Source organism: Doryrhamphus excisus, linkage group LG9, assembly GCF_037039965.1.
Source record: "Doryrhamphus excisus strain RoL-2023G ecotype Guam linkage group LG9, RoL_Dexc_Guam_v1.1, whole genome shotgun sequence".
Lineage (NCBI taxonomy): Eukaryota > Metazoa > Chordata > Actinopteri > Syngnathiformes > Syngnathidae > Doryrhamphus > Doryrhamphus excisus.
This window is the reverse complement of record NC_136365.1, coordinates 10,001-29,396: the sequence shown is the minus strand read 5'-3', so window position 1 is coordinate 29,396 and position 19,396 is coordinate 10,001. Positions and strand designations below refer to the sequence as shown.

At 42.7% G+C, this 19,396-nt stretch overlaps 1 protein-coding gene and 1 long non-coding RNA gene across 2 annotated transcripts; one reads left to right on the top strand and one right to left on the bottom strand.

Moving 5' to 3' along the window:
* Nucleotides 1–191: 191 nt before the first annotated feature.
* patl1 (PAT1 homolog 1, processing body mRNA decay factor) lies at nucleotides 192–12,597 on the top strand. Its single transcript, XM_058091606.2, has 20 exons — nucleotides 192–328; nucleotides 3,202–3,307; nucleotides 3,393–3,602; nucleotides 3,711–3,932; nucleotides 4,818–4,897; nucleotides 5,359–5,439; nucleotides 5,710–5,910; nucleotides 6,681–6,782; nucleotides 7,421–7,507; nucleotides 7,800–8,017; nucleotides 8,170–8,314; nucleotides 8,754–8,871; nucleotides 9,754–9,851; nucleotides 10,273–10,332; nucleotides 10,406–10,551; nucleotides 10,631–10,790; nucleotides 11,203–11,328; nucleotides 11,438–11,529; nucleotides 11,630–11,779; nucleotides 12,311–12,597. Exons 1-20 carry the CDS (start codon nucleotides 314–316, stop codon nucleotides 12,330–12,332), a joined length of 2,439 nt encoding a protein of 812 aa, XP_057947589.2. The 5' UTR covers nucleotides 192–313; the 3' UTR covers nucleotides 12,333–12,597.
* Nucleotides 12,598–13,491: 894 nt separating this feature from the next.
* On the bottom strand, nucleotides 13,492–14,909 carry LOC131131407 (uncharacterized). Its single transcript, XR_013628075.1, has 2 exons — nucleotides 14,749–14,909; nucleotides 13,492–14,676 (listed from the first exon to the last, which is right to left on the bottom strand). It is a non-coding gene; the product is annotated as an uncharacterized LOC131131407 (long non-coding RNA).
* Between the last annotated feature and the right edge of the window lie 4,487 nt (nucleotides 14,910–19,396).

Sequence of the window (19,396 nt, the reverse complement as noted above, 5' to 3'; positions counted from 1 at the left end):
CTGTGACGGTGGATATCAAAAAGTCAATATCAGATCTGTCGGGCGTTCTAACAATGACCACTGTATGCACGTATACATGATCTGTATACCTTGTGAGAGGGAATTAGGAAATTTGGTTGACAACACAATACGGTAGGTGGCGGTAATGCACCTTTTACTATGACTGCCATAAAACAAAACGAAGAAGAATGACGCCACCTACGGTGCGAATGCGTGCTCGTCCACGTCCCAAGACGCACGTTCACGTGAGCGTGTGCGTCACAAGCGTGCAGCTTCACTTTACGTGCCTCCTTGCCTGTGCATCTGAGGGCAGATGTTTCGATTTAAGGTGAGTTTATACGTCCAGCTAGCATACGTCACACATTTAATAGAATAGCCACGCGTGTAAAACTGACGCTTAACATGAATATAGTTCAGTAACATGCTGAAATGTTCTTATTGTTTATGTGCCTGCCAAATTGGCGGCCTGTGAAGCAGCCCGCTTGCCTGACGTAATGACCCGCAGGAGGACGACAGTGACGCGCTGTCTGTTTCTGCTCACCGCCGTCCGTTCAGTCCTTTATTTTCTTTATCACGCGTAGCTATTTGATCACATACCGTGCTAGTTCTACGTGCGATGCATGTTTGGGGATGAATCGTTGGTGATGCAAGATAACGTCAGAGTTAGCATTGGTGCTAATGGTGTGTAACGTTACCAACACTGCAACCTTTCTTGCAGTGTTTTTGTAATGTAATAGATATTTTCCATGTTGGTGGCCTGTCCCATGCGTGATCACCAAGTACTGTGCTTTATCTTGAGTTATGTTTCATATTAAGGCAATACTAACCCTGTTCTCTTCAATAGTTACTTAAATATATTCTAAATTACTGGTCATTTCCTTTAACAGTGTACAATCATTGTTGCCTATTAGTAGTAGTAGACATTTTTAAACCATATTACCATATTGTTTCATGTTTTAATGTGAAAGTATTTTGTGGAAGTTATGCCCGGTTTTAGCAAACTGCTGTGTTTGCTCTGTTGGTACGGTTCGTTTGGTCGATATGCAGTCCATCAAACACAGGCCCGGACCCAACACACGGGTCTGAGTCCATGTACAATTAGACTGCAGTGCTCAGTAGGGTTGGGTATTGTTTACATATTATCCCATACCGGTGCCAAATCGGTACTTTTGAAACAACGTTGGTGGCCGAACAGTTACTGTAAAAACATCCACAATCAGTACAAAACCATTGTCTTTTTATGGAATTTTGTTATACGAGAAACACTGTAGTCAAATAGTTTCTAAAGGGTGAGGTACCTCTGTAATGTCGAAGTGATTTGGTTTCAAGAGAGCAGATATTTGTAGTAAAGAGTGTGGAGTAGCCTAGCCACTCCAGTAACCAGAGACTGGAGTTTGAAGTCGTCCTGTCTCCAGACTAGGTTTTTTTTTCAGAGAACACACAGGTAAAAACATTATACTTGAGTTGAAGGAGTTTCTCCAGGAAGAGGACTTTGATGAGAAGAAACAATTGTGTGTAACTACTGACAGTGGATCCAATGTTGTGAAAACAGCTGACCTGAACAGCCGGAGTAGACTGACTTGCTTTGGACACTCTATACACAGTGCCATAGGTAAGCTTACTTTTATGTAATTGTTTTTAATTATATGGGTTAAGGTTGATAGCTTTTTATTACAAGACTCCACGGAAGTTAATTATACCATCATATCATGAAACATCCTAAAACTGTGAGTCCGTATCGCCCAACCATACTGGGAAGGTTCACAGCTGTTCCATGTTTTCACTGTTTGTGGGTAATGGCTCTCACTGTGGTTTGCTGGAGTCCCAAAGCTGTAGAAATGATAGAGCTCAATTACTTTCTTTATCATTTGTTCCTCAGCTTTTGAGGACTACTTCATTTTGTCAGGCGGGTCCTATTTGAGGGATTTTTTCAGAACAGGTGTGACCAGAGAAATGTTCAGTGATTGTCAGAAATGGGATGTTGCAGAACTGATTAAATTTTGGGATCAGGAGGAAAATCGATAGGATTCAGTCATTTTTTAAGTGATCTATAACATTTTGGTATTTGTGTATGCAAATGGTCAGAACACTTAAGGAAAAAATACTGGACATGTTTCTAAGAGGTTTTACATAATATCAAAGACAGATCAAAAATATCTAAGATGATTATTTTGCTGAGAATCGAAATATAGGGGGAACTGTGACGCTTAGCGGGGGTCTGTGCTCTCCGATTGCTTCTCTAGTTGACTAATATTTAAATTTGATCATCTGAAACAGTTAAGCGTGACAAACAAAAATAAAAAAATCCGGAAGGGGGCCTTTTCACCCCACTGTGCACTGTACCTCCAGTGAGTATTCTACACAATTTTTTGTTGATCAATCAAGTAATCCGATAAAACATATTTTTGCTTGTTTAAAGAGAAATGATGAATTCACAATTTAAAGAAAAACATTTGACTAAGTAATAAAGGAGCAATTGGTTGAATTTGATAATGGAGTGTTTTATTTCTTAAATGGACATAGTGCATACTGTAAGTGACGAAATGAAGGTAAGACATCAAAAACCTAAGCCAATGACGCTACTAGTCACTCACTCACTCACTCACTCACTCACTCACTCACTCAGTCAGGCAGTAATAAATGAACCAACAAGTCCATAAGAAAAATACATTATGGCAATGGCGTTCATGGCATGGCAAGTCACTTTTCAATACAACATAGTGGCTTCAAATACGACGGGTGGCAATGGTGAAAGGTGTGTGCATCTTACCGCTGAGTTGTTTTATCCACCAGCCACACCAGCAAACGCTGTTGGCGCACAGCGGCAAGCGCGGCGTTAAACTGATGCACGTCACAGTCTTCCAATTGCTGTTTAGCCACATTTTCAGTCTTTTTTTTTTTTTTTTCATTTAATTTTCCTTGTTCTTCCTTGTCTTGCCACTTTTTCTAGCCGCTTCAAACACGCACTTCCTTCTTCCTCCTCCGCGTGGGTGTCGTAAGCGATTATTCGAAACGCGGAAACTGCCCTCGACTATTTTTTATAATCGAGGTATTCGAATTATCCGAATAATCCTTGCATCCCTGATAAGTAGTATGTTGACACTTGTTCCCTGTTGGTCTCCCAATTTTCCCCCTCAAAACCACAGTTCTGAACCTGTCTTTCCACATTCAGTTCTTATCTCCTTCTGCCTTATTTTCCAGTCCCTGGATGAAGACTGCACATTGGAAGAGGAAGATGAGGGATTGGCAGAGGAAGAAGATGAAATTGATCAGTTTAATGACGACACCTTCGGAGCTGGCGCCATTGGTTAGTCATGTCATCTCGTAAACTAGTCACTTGTCATTCGCTCATAAACAAGAAAGCACAATTTTTAACTTGTCTCTTCTTCCAGATGACGATTGGCAGGAGGAACATAAGCGCCTTGCTGAGCTTGATGAGCGAGATGGGCTTGGAGAAGGCGTTGGTTTAGAAAGAGGGGGGGTGGGAGGAGAAACAGAAGACCCGTCCTCCACCTTTGTTGCGTCTACTGCTGACCATCTCCCCTTTCAGTCTTCCCTCTCTTTACCTCACTACGCTTCTTCCTCAGGAAGACCACAGGGAGGTTAGTCCTAATGTGCCAAGGATGTCTCTTGACCAGTTACCTCGTGCAAACACAAACGCAAAGGTTGATGTTCTGACACAAAAGTAAAAAGTCAAACTGTCATTTCAGATGTGGAGGATGGAAGAAGTGAAGGTGACTTGGCCGAGTCGCTGGCAAGACTTGTCCTCGACGCTGACCCTGCTATCGCTGGAGTCGGGGCCGCAGAGAGGCCTGGTTTCCCCCACAATCAAAGGTCGGGGCATGACTCAAGACCCAAAGTCTTGCACCAGCCTTCCGCCCTTTCACGTTCCACTCGCCTTCACCAGCAGGCTCCAGGGCCTCCCAGCACAGGTAAGACCTAAAAACAAGCCGAAGTAGTTAGCAATTGATGATGGTCTCATACAGTGTCACATTTCTAATGACCATTTTGCTGTTACTCTTTTAATAACCTGTCACTGAGATACACTTCCGCTCACAAATTTACATTCACTTGTTATGGGGAAGACATGACAAATCAGATACATTTTTATCCCTTAATGATGTGTTTGAACTGTTGTTTTTCTAGTGTGGAATTAATTATTATGCAACACACCTTCAGTAACATCAAGACTTGGATAAACAAGTTTTAATCTACTAGGATTTTTTTTTCATTCATAAAGGGTCATAATTGTACATACCATTTTAAATACAAATACACAACTACTGAAGTTCGACTATATGCTTTTTGTAGCCAGCGTCAGCCATAATTGTGGGTGTGTAACTTCACCCCTATTTTTTTTACAGAATTGGTAGAGTTCATTTAACCCCAAAGCATCCTGGGATTTTATATAGAATGTAATGCCTCATGTGCATTTTTTGCGGTTGCTACATAACATGGCATGGGGCCAAGACAAGTTGTGAGTTGTAGCAATATGATAAAGGTGAGAAACACTATGGAATTAGATATTGCGAGGATGTACGGGAAGTCATCATTTGATAACGTGAAAATCTGCGGTTTACAGATCAGTGCGGCCTATATACTTCCGTATTGAGCAGTAGGTTACATTTTGATTGGCCAATTCCACGAGTCTGTTAACACAGAACCAATAGGGCCCTCCAAAAGGCTAAAATATGTATGTGTGGCTCCTTTTTATTTTTTTCTATTTGCACAATACCACACCGAGAATGAACAAAACATTCACGCTTAAGATTGCATGAAACCTGACCCGACTATGTTCTTTGCCCTTTGCACTCCAGGCCTTCCTACTGGTCATCCTCCCTCATCAATGCTCAGTTACCAGCAGCAACAACATTTACTCCGCTCTGGACCTGGCCAGGTTAGTCTTTAAAGTACAATACAAGTATTAGGATCCAGACCGTCATGCTCACTTCATGTCATGAGCTTTGGGTTGTGACTGAAAGAACGAGATTGTGGAAACAAGTGGCCGAGCGGCCGGGAGGGCCTCACATTGAGAGGATGCCTCCCGGACGCCTCCCTGGTGAGGTGTTCTGGGCATGCCCAGCCGGGAGAAGGCCCCGGGGCAGACCTCGGACACGCTGGAGGGATTATGTCTCACAGCTGGCCTGGGAACGCCTTGGTGTCCTCTTGGTAGACCTGGAGGAGGTGGCCGGGGACCGGGAAGTCTGGGTTTCCCTACTGAGACTGCTGGATGTATCCCACTTGGAGAAACTGTTTGGAAAACTAGTCCTAAATGGAACACTAATAATAAGCATAATGAAAAGGTATGATGTTACTTGACAATGTTTACCACAAGCTTTCTCATCTTATTACCTTTAGATGAACTCCCACAGTATCTGGGAGAACAGTATGGGCTTCGGACCAGTCAGTGTTACCCCCGGACTAGTTACACACATGGAGGTGAGGTTTTTTTTTTCTTTTTCTATGTATATTCTAGATTTGATTGAGTGCACCTTGACAGTGCTTAGTTTTTTTTTTTGTAAATAGACGCTTTGAAAAAGGGGACTTCATTTGGAACCATTCATTTTCTAGATGAGATAGAACTTTACCAATCTAACCTACAAATCTAGATTAGATAGAACTATACCAATCTAACCTTGAAATTTAGATTTGCCGTAGAACTAATTTCTAGATGAAAGTGACTTCATGTATTTTGTGCTGTCCCTTCAGGATAGTCCATTAATGTCCATAATAAAGGAGGCAGGACTTCCAAAGCGTCCAGCTCAGGGGAGGAATGATGAAGGACGTGATTTATCGGAACGAGTTCCACCTCCACGCTCTTCTTCTCCTGTGATTGGCTCACCTCCAGTGAGGGCGGTTCCTATTGGGACTCCACCCAAGCAACCAATGGCTCACAGCTTAAATCATCAGGTATCAAGCAGATCAGCTTGCCAATATATTCATGTTGTAGAAAACCTCTGGCACAATTGGAAGAGGTGGAGTCATATTATTTATTGCCTTTGCTCCCAGCAGGTTTTTTCATGATAACTGGTTCATAATAGCATTCAAATGCAAAGAATTGATAGTGAAACCTTAACCTGCAGCACACTCACTCGAGGCAACATTTGTGTACGTAATAAAGACGTGTCATTTCATTTCTGCGCCACTCACACAAACTGATGACGGCATCAACCCTGTACAAAATAATAATTCCAAATAGGGTTGAAAATATTCACATATTAAGAAAAGGTAGGAAAATTGATTGGAATGGAACAAGTACAGCAGCAACCAGACTTTAGACAAAGTCAGAGAATTTGCAGTAAAATAGTAGAATACAAGAGAATACAAGCTAACCGGCCATGTCACAAATTCACAGTGTGAGCGCAGGCCCGCGGGGACCAGCAGAGGAAGGGAAATCAGACCCAGGTCCATCACAGTATGAAGGACCTAGTGTAAATAGGCTGCTATGAACTGTATTATCTCGTGTGGGGCCCTGGTAGTTGCATTACTGTACATAATCTGTGTTATGTTTGACTCCTATTTATTTGTAAAGTTTCCAATGAGCTGCCATTGTCCATTGTTTTGTGGTACTGGTTCATATGTTTGTTTTTTGGTTTTAAATCAATACTAACGCTGCCATCTTGTGTGGGTGCGTTGCTGCCCACCCGCTTCTATATTTGTGTTTGTTTGTGTGTGTGTAGATCCACCATCCCACAGCAGTTCACGTGAGAGCCCCAATCCAGCACAGATACCCGCCTCCTTTCCCAGAACGTCTATCACCAAACACTCTACTCAATTTAGCCGTGAGTGTTTCTCCAACTTCTCACGCCTTTCACTTTTTTTTTGACAACATTCAATATTCAGCAAATCCAAACGATGCTAATTAAGAGCCTTGATATGAAATACCGAAAAATGAAAGTCCCCACAAACATGGTCTCTTTACACATGATTGGAGTTGAACAATATCACATTTACCATATGCGAATTTTGGCCAATCAGAAGCCTGACAAAGCAAACACTGCTGACCTTATTTGTGTAGTATAACACCTCAGCTAATCAATATCGTGAGATATTTGATGTATAATGATGTTTACGTTAACCTTTAAAATCAGCGCTCACTTACACAGAGCCCAGAAAACTACGTTTTTTTTTAGTCGCCCGTATATGGTGCTAGCATTGGCGTTTGCCACTGCACCACATTAAACCAATAAAGTTTCGATACATGAGATCACCCCCTCCACACACAAAAGCTGATGCTGGAGTTTTGGAAAATCTCCATGCTGGCCGGAGTTTTCCCAAAAGTTCAGTTTTTAAGGGCAAAAACCTATCTTTGCGTGTGGACGAGAAAAATATGCATTTTAAAATATCCCTACTCATGTGGACATGACCTTGTCCTTGAAATGTGAAATATTTATGTTCTTGTTGTTTTTCTCCCTGCTAGAACTCGCCACTATGTCGTGGCCCATTTCCTCCAGGGGTGGGTCCAGTGCTTTCACAGATTCAACGGGCCCAGCTTCTCAACTCTCAGGTCAGTGATACTGTACCGGTGTTTCATGACGCTGGTCCACTTTCAATGTATTGAAACCCATAGGTTTCAATTATTATTAAAAGAATCAGTCATACTTTTGATCATCATAAATCATTTACTAGCTGTACACAGAGTGTTTTACATAACATTTTTCACACATACATGTAAGTTAGCAGAGTGTAATACAGACATTGTAACAGTAGTAATTATTTGACAAATTATAAATGCCAAATAAATAGATTGGTGACTTGAAGAGACACACACACAACCATACACTTTTTTGTGTTTCCAGGTGGCAGGTGTTCGTGGCAGTCCAGTGCCTCCTTTGTTACCTGGTGGAGGAGGTTTCAGGCCGTTTTTCGGTGGCCCACACCCTCCGCATGGGCACCGAATGGGTCCGCCGCCACTTCATGGCCCCCCCAACCACATGCCACCCATCAGACACACTGCCACCCACCTTCATCCTCAACACCGCCGCATGCTCACTCAACGCATGCAAAACAGAGGAGGGTAAGGGCTTGTGTGTTGTAGTATGTGTGTCGTTTAACATCAAGGCTGGGTTTGCACTGCAGGTCTAAGTGCCTAAGTTCAATTTAGTACCTAAATCCACTTGAGCCATGTAGAGCCGGATGCTACTAAACAGCTGTTTACCCTTCCTGAAGGGACCGCAGCAGGACTGGAGGGGACTGGCACAACAGGGACCCATACAGCAACCTGATGACTCAGAAAGAGAAGGAATGGGTTACTAAAATCCAAATGATGCAGCTTCAAAGTACCGACCCTTTCTTGGATGATTACTACTATCAGGTGCGGTAGGATGTAGTGGTGTATATTGCATGTTTTATATGGGCATGAAAGCAGTACAACATAACAAAGGTGTGTTCACACATAATAGTCACACAATTGAATGTGGACATGTCAACTGATGGACAAGTACTCAATGGAAAAGTCAAAAGAAGGTCAATGAGGATCTTTTGGGGCGCCGGATGTAACTGATGACAGTAGATCCAACATCCTCCAGGTCCACAGAACCATCGTTTGTTGCTGCCTTTCTGAAAATCGCCAGTCCGTATCATATCATTACTGAATACCGTCTTAATATGAACTTAAATAGTGATAATCCTATAGCAGTTGAATTAATGATGATGAAAGAAGTAGAAATATGCAGTCACTGACTACATCCATAACAATCGCAATGCGCATTATTCCAGTATCATAATCAGTCTTCATCCTGCTGCACTTTAAGAACTACTATGAAAAGATGGAGAAACGCCAGGAGAGAGAAAGCGACAGCAGTAAAAAAGAACACACGACCAAGCTCATCACTCCACAAGTTGCCAAGATTGAACACACTTACAGACCAGGTAAATCTTCATCTGGAGATGCACTTACACCTTTTCTTCCAGTGTGTCTCATTTTTAGTTGTTCCTGGTAGGCCTGCACCCCTGGAGAGTTTTCAGGGAGAGGACACTATATTCCTTCCTGTTTTTGGAAGTAAAGTTTAACTGGCAAGATGGCGGTGCGCACGGGTGCAGTGGCTCTTAGCTCTCCAGCTTGGTGCATAGTAAAATGCACCGTGGAGTTGCACTCAAATTTTGTTGTATGCAATTACAATGACAATAAAGGCAATTCTGATTAAGTATGTAGCCGCATAGCAGTCTGAATTTTGCAGCTTCAATTCAAATAAATAAATATCCTCTACGCTCTTTCATAGTTGAAAACGAACGATTTTTAAAACATTTTAAGCAGTTTGTATGTCTTGTTTGAGATTGTGCATTTTCAGACATAAAAATATTTGCATAAGGCCTCCAAATTGTCCATAGGTATGAATGTGAGTGTGAATGGTTGTTTGTCTATATGTGCCCCAAGGCAAAAAGTGATGTAAAAAGAAAGTTGAGAACATACGCTTTGTCACTGATAACGCAAAGCTAAGTTTGCTTTTACAAAATGTCAAAGTGGTCCCCATATTTTCCAGTCATCAGCCCTTGGTGGGGGAAATATTTGGACATGCTCTATGACATACTTGGTCACGCTACGGAAGTGGCTTTGTGGTTCTTTGTTGAACATTTTTATTTTACACTAACAGTGTCAGCGCTCCCTGATGGTGAACAGAGCAAGATTTAGTATGATGATAGTCGCTAATTAAGTACAAATCTGTATCAACAAACATACCAACATGCCAGTGAGTTGATTATCACTCCAACTAATAAAGGGCTCTGTTGAATGTCCCCCCTCACCCCCCACAGTTCAGTTTGCAGGGTCTCTGGGTAAACTGACAGTATCCAGTGTCAACAATCCCCGCAAAATGATTGATGCCGTGGTAACGAGTCGCTCAGATGACGAGGTATGTTTCTTTTTCTTTGTCTTATTTTTTACCAGCTGTTAAATACAGTACAGTGGGGACAATATTTTGTAAATATAACCAGACCATTTATGTTACCATTGTATGAAATGTACAAATTAGTACTGTCCCTTTTTAGGCAGTAAAAGGGAAAGTACAGTAATCCCTCTCCACTCTTTGAATTTCTCTGTTTCATGCTCGGATTAAAAGATTTTATGCATATATATAATATATATATGTGTGTGTGTGTACCCATTTTTTGCCTAAATTAAGCATTTTGAACAATCTCCCCATATTTTCTCTTATTATTAAATCTATTATACTGTGTAATAGGACTGTATATGTTACATGTAATGTTACATTTGTAGTTTTAGTTATGCTTGTTTCTTTTGTAATAATTTATCTATGTGCTTTTTATCCCCAGGAGAAGAGAGAGAAGCAGGTTTGGAATAAGAGACGGCAAATTCTGTACACAGTGGAAAAGGTAAGGATAAATATCTCACAACCTCCACGTTCAACCAGACTGCTGTACATCCAATCTCGCGTGCCCTTTCCAGATCTACAGTTTGCTGCTGGAGGTTCAGGACTTTGAGAAACGTTTTGTCCACGCACCGGAAGAGGAGCGGGAGGCTTTACTGGAGCAGCACAAAAGCAACACCATGCAGCTGTGTAGCTCGCTGCAAGAAAAAGATTGGGACGACAGGTTAGATGCGGAGCCTTTGGTTGGCTCTGTCCATTTTGTGGCACGCCCTGTGATTCTTCTCCTTATGCTCCTTGGGAAGGGTAAGCGATGATCGCTGCGTGATGATCATGTCAGTGAGGAAGGGCAAGCGCCTCATCTCCAGGCTCCTCCCCTACCTGCCTTCCTCTCAGGCTGCCGCCGTTGTTATGGCGATTGCCCGCAACCTTCCCGCCCTCGCCAAGAAGGACAAGCAAGACCAGGTAAAGGATCAGATCAGTATCACAAACACTATTTGTGTAAAATAAGACAAATATTGCAATGTAAATGAGGTAAAAAGTGCTACAATGTGTCATTCAGTGTGATTCTTCCTGAGGTGTGATATTAGAGGTATTGAAGGATACTCCAGATAACTAACACTCAACAGCCATTGTAAATAGCTTTAGTGGCTCATCCTCATCATGTACAGTATGTGTTTCATCTGGACTCCACGGCTTTTGAACATTGTTTCATAATATATGTGGACTGGTGATCAGATGGGGCACATAATAGTTCCAAGTCTATTGTGTTTGACCTAACATGGTGGGCTTATTCGTTCAACTGGGGAACTCGCAAAGTTCTGTTTTGGTTTGCTTTATGCATATGGATCCAGTAATGACAGCTGTCTGTCATCAGGTCCTGTGCTGGTTAGTGGAGCCAGTTTCTGCTGTGATCATGTCCATGTCGAGTGCTGCCCTCACAGACTTGCTCCAGGAGCTTCAGGGCAGTGAAGGCCAACTAACTACAGTGCTACATAACAAGGTACATGCTTTCATGACATGCTCTGTATTGGATTGCCATATTCTGACAATGCGGTAGTGTTGACATAGAATAGCAGCAGCAAATATTAACATGTCTCGTTTGTGCTCAGTTTGGCGTGACGCTTCTCTATCTCATCTTGAGCCAAGGAGAGAGGATGCAAAGCTCTGACCCCAACTGTCAGCTGATGGATGACAATCGATGGTACCTCACTTTTTCCTCATTTCCTATGTTTTGTATCAACACCACATCTTATTGCTTTTTTTGTCTTTGTGCTTCTCCGCTACCATTCATCCTCATCCAGGACGGAGCTGGTGTTCTCTGTGACCAGGGAGTTGCTGAGCATTCCCTCTTCATCCCTCTCATCTCCTCTCTTCACACCTCCCAACTTGCTCTTCCTCTTCTCACGCTATGTGGACCGCCAGCGCTTGGACTTGCTACAAGAAAAACTACAGTAAGTCACCGAAACACACACAGCTTCAAGTGTTTGGCACGGGTTCAGTCATCCATTGTTGACATCTCAACAATGGAGGACACATCCATGACACCAGGAGGAGGATGTGTTAGATGTGTTGGGGCGGCAGCCGCTTTTCTGTATGGATTTGGGTTTTGGATCAATACTGCGGACAAGATAAATAATACATAATTAAATACTAGTTAAAAATGAGTGGAGCGGGTTTGTGATAGCAAAGTGGTTGAGACGGGAGGTAGGGACATTTATTTGTACATTGGGCGAGAAAACGCTGGCAGATGTCAGCAGTGCTCCTGTTTAACATGGTTCATCTTTAAAAAAAAAAAAAAAGCCTTTTTTAAGCCAAGCACCTTATCAGTCTCTCCAAGATGTGGCAGCCTTTAATGTGATTGTCGAAAATGGCTGATTCCACGTCAGTTGAAGTTGCCAAGTTTTGAGGCTTATTTTCTTTCAATAACATTGCATCCACTTGTGACTTGTAATGTTAAATAAAGGTGTATTTGTCTGTTTCAGGATCTCTACTTTGGCCAGGTAGAAGTTTCTACACACAACCCCCACCATATGTTGCAGACATGAGTGTGTGTGTGTGTGTGTGTGTGTGTGTGTGGCAGGCACGATGATGGTTTTAATCCATCTCAATCTATTGTTTTCTCCTGTGTGTGTGCACGCGCAAGCGTGAGCGCATACCTCAATGTGTCTGAATGAGATTGAGAACTTTTGAATGCTAGCAATGCCATCTGCATTTTTAAACATATTGTTTACAATTGTACCTTGAAATTAAAAGTATTTCTATGATAAAACGTGCACAGCTATTTTCATGCCCCATTGGTTTGAGTACAAAGCTGACAAATATGTAAAACTCCTCACCGAAATCCGTCTGTCTTTGTAAAATATGATTGGAGTGTAAATTGTGTGTAATTGTCATTTTAAAGTAACCTGTATATGTGCTATTTCAATAAATTTACCTTTTTTTTAAAAAAAAAAACGTTTACTTTTTCCAAAGATGGCATCTGTGTAGAACACCAATAGTCTCAACCTTAGTCCCTCAAACAAAAAATACTTTATAAATAGTAGTTTGCTTGTGAACCTGCTCCTAAGGGCAAAGTGTTGCAAGAGTATACTCTCTCACAAAGATACCAACAGTCCAGAATTTGTATGGAATCTTTACTGTAACGGAGATCTACAATGTAAACATTATAGAAGAGAGAGACAAGATGAGAATGAAGAAGCTTGGTGAGAAAGACCACCGTGAAGAAGAAAGAAGAAATCCAAGATAACATTCAACCAGCCTTGTCTGTAGGCATTAAGGATGATGACCACTGACGTAGGCAGTACATTTAATAAGTTTGGCTACTCGATTCTCGAACAGTGTGTTAAAGGTCAATAGAAAACATCACACTACGTGCTTGTCCGATTTGGAGCTTGAAAATGATTATGCGGTCTTCAGAGCCCTCTATCGGTGAAATTAGGTCACTACAGTGCGTTCCCAATGGGTGGGCGACAGGATAAACTACAGCCCAGTGTCAAGTTACACACTAATATAATAGCAAGCATGTACATGAAAGTAAGCTAAGTCATATAAATCAAATGTGCATTTATAAAAGAACTACTGCAGGAAAGGCAGCTATCCCAGCTGCCTTTGGGCATGACACGGGACACGCCTTGGCCCAGTCACTCGTCATTCACAGGCCAAACCATTTTCATATTTTTATTGAAGGAGTTCTTATGATGTTTTTCTTGTAGCTTCTACAGATAAATCAATGTACTCAAATATAACAATAATTATAATAAAATACAACAACAACACTTCTTCATTCTGCCCCTTTTTGGCCTGAAAAGGCTAATGGAGAGCATTAACCTTTGGCTTTATTTTCATCTCGGGTGCTAGATGAACCAATTTTCACCAATTCATGGGTTTGCAAGACAGACTCATGTTTCACTGATTGACAGGTTGACGAACACTCGAGTTTCACTGACTCGCAAGTTGACAAATGCTCAGATGTGGCTCACGGCTGCTTGAAGACTCTGGTTTTACTGACAAGTACTCAAAGAAAACTCGATTTCACTAACTCATGGGTACTAGCTGGACTGAAGCTTCACCAATTCACTGGTACTTGAAGACTCAAATTTCAAGGGTGGACAAAGACTTATGTTTTACTGACTCACAGGTACTACATGAAGACTGAAGTTTTGCTGACTCACAGATTGATCAAGACTCGAGTCTCACTTCCTCATGGGTACTAGATTAAGGCTGGAGTTTCACAGACTCAAATACTTGAAGACCAGTTTCACTGACTCATGAGTACTAGACAAAGACTTGAATTTTAATTACTCAAATACTCAATGTAGATTAAATATCGCTGACTCATGGGTTGAATCAATTTTCACAGACTCAACAAATGCTGGAGTTTCACTGATTGATTAAAAAAGTGAAAATATATATCCATATAAAATAATGGTTAACAAAGACACGGATGCAACTCGAATGGGTGACTTGAGTGTGTCGAGTCAGTAAAAGGAATCACTAGCACAGTGGGCTTCTTAGGCTACAGCGTGACTGGAGCAAACCACCACAACACCTGAGGAGGAAAACCAACGAGCAACGCTTCCACAGTCCATCAGAGCAGACTCGGATCCATTGCAGTCTGAGAAGAAACGCCACATGGCTTCCTTGTAGGGAAGATTGGTGGCATTGGTGGAGAGGGCGGCACCACATCCCAACTGTCGACACACCACGGAAGCATGCTTCAGACCCCAGGATGACGACTCTGCACTCAGCATCCTCATCTCATCCTCACGGCGCACAAACAACTTTCCAGCACAGGAGACGCTCTCATTATGTCTCGGCTCTCCATCATCCAAAAATAGATCTACATCATCTAGAAAGCACGGGAAGGCAGGTAAGCTCATACGATCCATGTTGCAAGACATGCTTGGTAAGTTTCTCCTACCTGTGATGCGAAGAGAGAGACCGCGGCTCACAGAGGAGAAATTCTGACCAAAAACAAAGTTGTGATAAACACAGGTGTAGTTTCCGGTGTGTGACGCGTTAGCGGTTGGAAACACAAAGCGGGCAGAGTGCTTGACAGAGGGTAGGCTCCGGCTGACAGTCTGCTTGTGTAGTACCAGCACAGCTGCCGATGAGACGGCAGCTTAAAGTACAGTCATGAAAAAGACTACTGATGGGAAAGGTGGAAAAGGACTTTGTCTTTAATTTTCTTTACTCACAGTTAGTCTGGCTTGGGTCCTGTTGTGGTGTTTTGAGACTGGAGATTTCTGTCACCAGCAGATCCAAAGTCAAAAATGTCAGTAAAGACACGGTAACGCAAAAAAGCCACTGAGACATGTTGGAATTTGCTGGGATTTCATGTAAACACAGTGCTAAGACCCGAAGGTTGACACATCATTGACCAAAGGTCATGTTGACCTTTTTTTTTTGCAATGTGAACTTTGTGTCTCAGCTGCCCCTTTCCTGCTGTCCTAATGCCTTTCTGAGTGTGCAACTACAAATATATTGCAAAATTCTGTCAGTAGATGTCTGATTCCAAAGACCTGCATGTATTCAGTCTTCCTGCACATGTTAAAACTTGTATTGTAACGTGGTATTATGTAGGGCAACTGTTGGTCCTGTCCTTGACCGTCTACTGCTGACAACTAAACTAAACATACTTGTTAGTCCAAAATACAGTACACTTCAAAAAGACGTTTGTGTGTTTTCGAAGTGGCCACAGGAGGGCGAAAGAGGCTGATATAATTTATGTATGTCCGTCACAGGCCACCGTACTGATCCGCCAGTAAGCGGTGACGTTACGTGAAATCCAACAAATCAAATAATGCCTCCTTTTTACAGCACCCTACGAACGGTGCCCAAGGTGCTTCAGGAGTATTAGGAGTATTATTTCTCTTGTTATAGTGTGCAAAATCATTGTGAAACACGACGTCCATCCGCGCTGTAACTTCCTGTTTGCACTTCCTGGTTTCGTCCGGAACATGGCGCCGACGATCCCAATTACGCTGTGTCAATCTGTTGGCAGCCAAGCTGAAGTATTCTAGAGGGGATGCCGTAAGTAGGTGTTTATTTAATGTTTGAGATGTCAAAAACGCTGAAACATAGGTGCCGTGTTAAAAGAACCGACGATTTATATGTCCAAGCTAAAATGCTAGGCCATAGTCGTACCTCCGTTGGACATTCACCGACTACTGTTTGTAAAACTAATAGACGTGATTGTTGAAACTCTTTATTGAAAATGCTTGACAATATATTACATGTGTATTGCTTATTTATCGAAGTTTTCAACGCTGTTGCAGGCATGTGTTTGGCCAGCTATGTGGGGCGGGTTGAGCGTGAACCAGGAAGTGCGGGGATCTCGTGTGCGCGCGCTGTTCTCTAGTTGCTGGATAGTCGAAAAAGAAAGTTGACCGGAAGCAGTCGGCAACCGTGTTTCTTTCTCTGATGAAGTCAGGCCGCCCCTTACCGAGGTTTGGGGCTGAAAATACTGACAGTTAACACCGCCACGACCGTGAAGAAGTGCCGAAGTAAACGGTTTGTCTTGCAACAGCATTGTTTTCATTGGCGCCAATTTCATTTGGTATGGAGTCGGCGTTCCAACACCCTGGCGCGTTCCAACACCCTGACGGAGAACACCGGAGTTGCCATTTAACTCTGACGCCGCACAAGCAATCCTACAAGGTCAGTATTAAAGTTTTAAGTGACGTTGAAGCACGAATAGTGGCGTTTCGCTCAGACAGTAGGACAATATACAGTATATAAACGATGTCGAAGTTGACGAGCTGAAGCCGAGGTCGCCATTTTGTGGACATAATTGGCGCGCAGAGTACTCGAAATAAAGGGTTAGGGTTAGGGTCAGGGTCTGTAAAGTGTCTTTGAGTATTTTGAAAAGCGCTATACAAATAAAATGCATTATTATTATTATAAGTATTCAATGCAGGAATGAATTTTATAAAACCGAGTATTTCATTACAGCAAAGGAATAGCAGCTAATCTTACAACTTCTGTTACAGATGAAAAGCCGCTTGTCACTTAACAGCCCGTGGGATCCCTCTGCATCCATCTCATCATGAGCTCCAAATGGGAGCGTCATCTGATGCCATAGGTTCTCCAGTGGACAGTTTCACCTATTGCACACACAAGACAGCATTTTCTGGAGCTTCAACCTTTTGCATCCATCAGCAGTCTGTCGGCCCCCGGGGAAGGACTCATGTAACCGTGTTGGCAGACCATCAACAACATGGCGTCGGCATTCTTCACAGGTAGGAAGACTTGTTCAAGTAAATGACATGATGGCCTTCATACATGTAGCACAATAACACAGGTTAAATGAATAGATGACAAAAGATATGCAATTCATACACAAGTGCCATGACTAATGGTTTGGCTGTAAAGGTTGCTCTGGCTAATACAGTACAATGTTAGCCGGCCACATGGAGGGCATTATAATTGGCCTACATGTTTTCCCAGCTCTGACAACTACTCTCTTCTTAATCACCACTTGTACTTTTTGTAAAATCTTAAAGCTAAACCAACTGTAACACTTGTCTATACGAGTGGAGCATCTGTTGACAACAATGAAAGTATTATTTTGCAAGAATTTAGTCCTGTAAGTACTTACAAATAATGTCACACTTTGTATAAGGAATGTTTTTTCAATATTTCCGGGTTACAATCACTCCAATTGTGTACTATTTGGACCTTTAAATCCATTTGTGTCTATCTTTATTTACTCAATAATAGTATTTATAGTATTTTAAATGCATGCAAGTGACCACTATATGGCGGAATTTCCCAAGAAGAATAGCAGTACCTAAAAGACATCACTGGTGGAAATTCAAAAGTAAAGTTGCAGTAATTTTAAGTGACCACCAGATGGCGAAAATTCCCAGGTTAAGTTGCAGTAATTTTAAGTGACCACTAGATGGCGGAATTTCCCAGGCAAAGTTGCAGTAATTTTAAGTGACCACCAGATGGCGAAAATTCCCAGGTTAAGTTGCAGTAATTTTAAGTGACCACTAGATGGTGGAAATTCCCAAGTATAGTTGCAGTAATTTTAAGAGACCACTGGATGGCGGAATTTCCCAAGTAGAGTAGCAGTAAGTTAAAGTGGCCACCAGATGGAGGCATAGGGCTAGGACTAGGGTTCGGGTTCGGGTAAGGGTTATAGGGTTATAGGGTTATAGGGTTATAGGGTTATAGGGTCAGGGTTAGGGCTAGGGTTATAGGGTTAGGGCTGGGGCTTGGGTTAGGGTTAGGGTTAGGGTTAGGGCTGGGGTTGGGGCTAGGGCTAGGGGGTTAGGGTTAGGGTTAGGGTTAGGGTTAGGGTTAGGGTTAGGGTTAGGGTTAGGGTTAGGGTTAGGGCTAGTAGGGTTAGGGCTGCTAGAGGGCTAGAGGGCTAGGGGTTAGAGGGCTAGGGGTTAGAGGGTTAGGGTTAGGGTTAGGGTTAGGGTTAGGGTTAGGGTTAGGGTTAGGGTTAGGGTTAGGGTTAGGGTTTAGGGTTAGGGTTAGGGTTAGGGTTAGGGTTTAGGGTTAGGGTTAGGGTTAGGGTTAGGGTTAGGGTTAGGGTTAGGGTTAGGGTTAGGGTTAGGGTTAGGGTTAGGGTTAGGGTTAGGGTTAGGGTTAGGGCTAGGGCTAGGGCTAGGGTTAGGGTTAGGGTTAGGGTTAGGGTTAGGGTTAGGGTTAGGGTTAGGGTTAGGGTTAGGGTTAGGGTTAGGGTTAGGGTTAGGGTTAGGGTTAGGGTTAGGGTTAGGGTTAGGGTTAGGGTTAGGGTTAGGGTTTAGGGTTAGGGTTAGGGTTAGGGTTAGGGTTAGGGTTAGGGTTAGGGTTAGGGTTAGGGTTAGGGTTAGGGTTAGGGCTAGGGTTAGGGCTAGGGCTAGGGCTAGGGCTAGGGCTAGGGCTAGGGCTAGGGCTAGGGCTAGGGCTAGGGTTAGGGTTAGGGTTAGGGTTAGGGTTAGGGTTAGGGTTAGGGTTAGGGTTAGGGTTAGGGTTAGGCTTTGAGTAAGCTCCTCCCCCTCTGGCTGAGGAGGAGGAGGGAAACGCACGGTCCTTCCCCCGGGCCAGACCTCCTTCCCGGTCCCTGGAAGCAGGGACCCAACGAGCCCCCGCCCTGTTCCTCATTTGGGGACGTTCCCTAGAACTTTGGTCGCCACGAGAGCGCCCCCTACCGTAGCGCACCACAGTCCATTCCCCATCCGTGGGGTACATAATGATCAGATGTATATATTTTTTTCTTTTTTTATTTTGTAATTTTTTGTGGATTTTTTAGTTATTTTTGAAGAGAAAAGAACAACAACAAACAACAAACAACAAACAATAAACAACAAACAACAAGTTTTAACAAAATAAAATGTCTAAACTAGACCTAGAAAGTTGATGTGCTATGTCGCACAAACCAAAAAAACAATCAACAACAAACAACAAGTTTTAACAAAATAAAATGTCCAAATTCGACTTAAAAAGTTGGTGTGCTATGTCGCAACGTTTCGATCGATTATGATCTTCCTCAGGCGTAGCACACCAGTCAAAAACAAAGGTCCTTCTCCTTCCACAGTCAACTCAAGAGTGACCAACTCTTCCTCTGCTTCTCC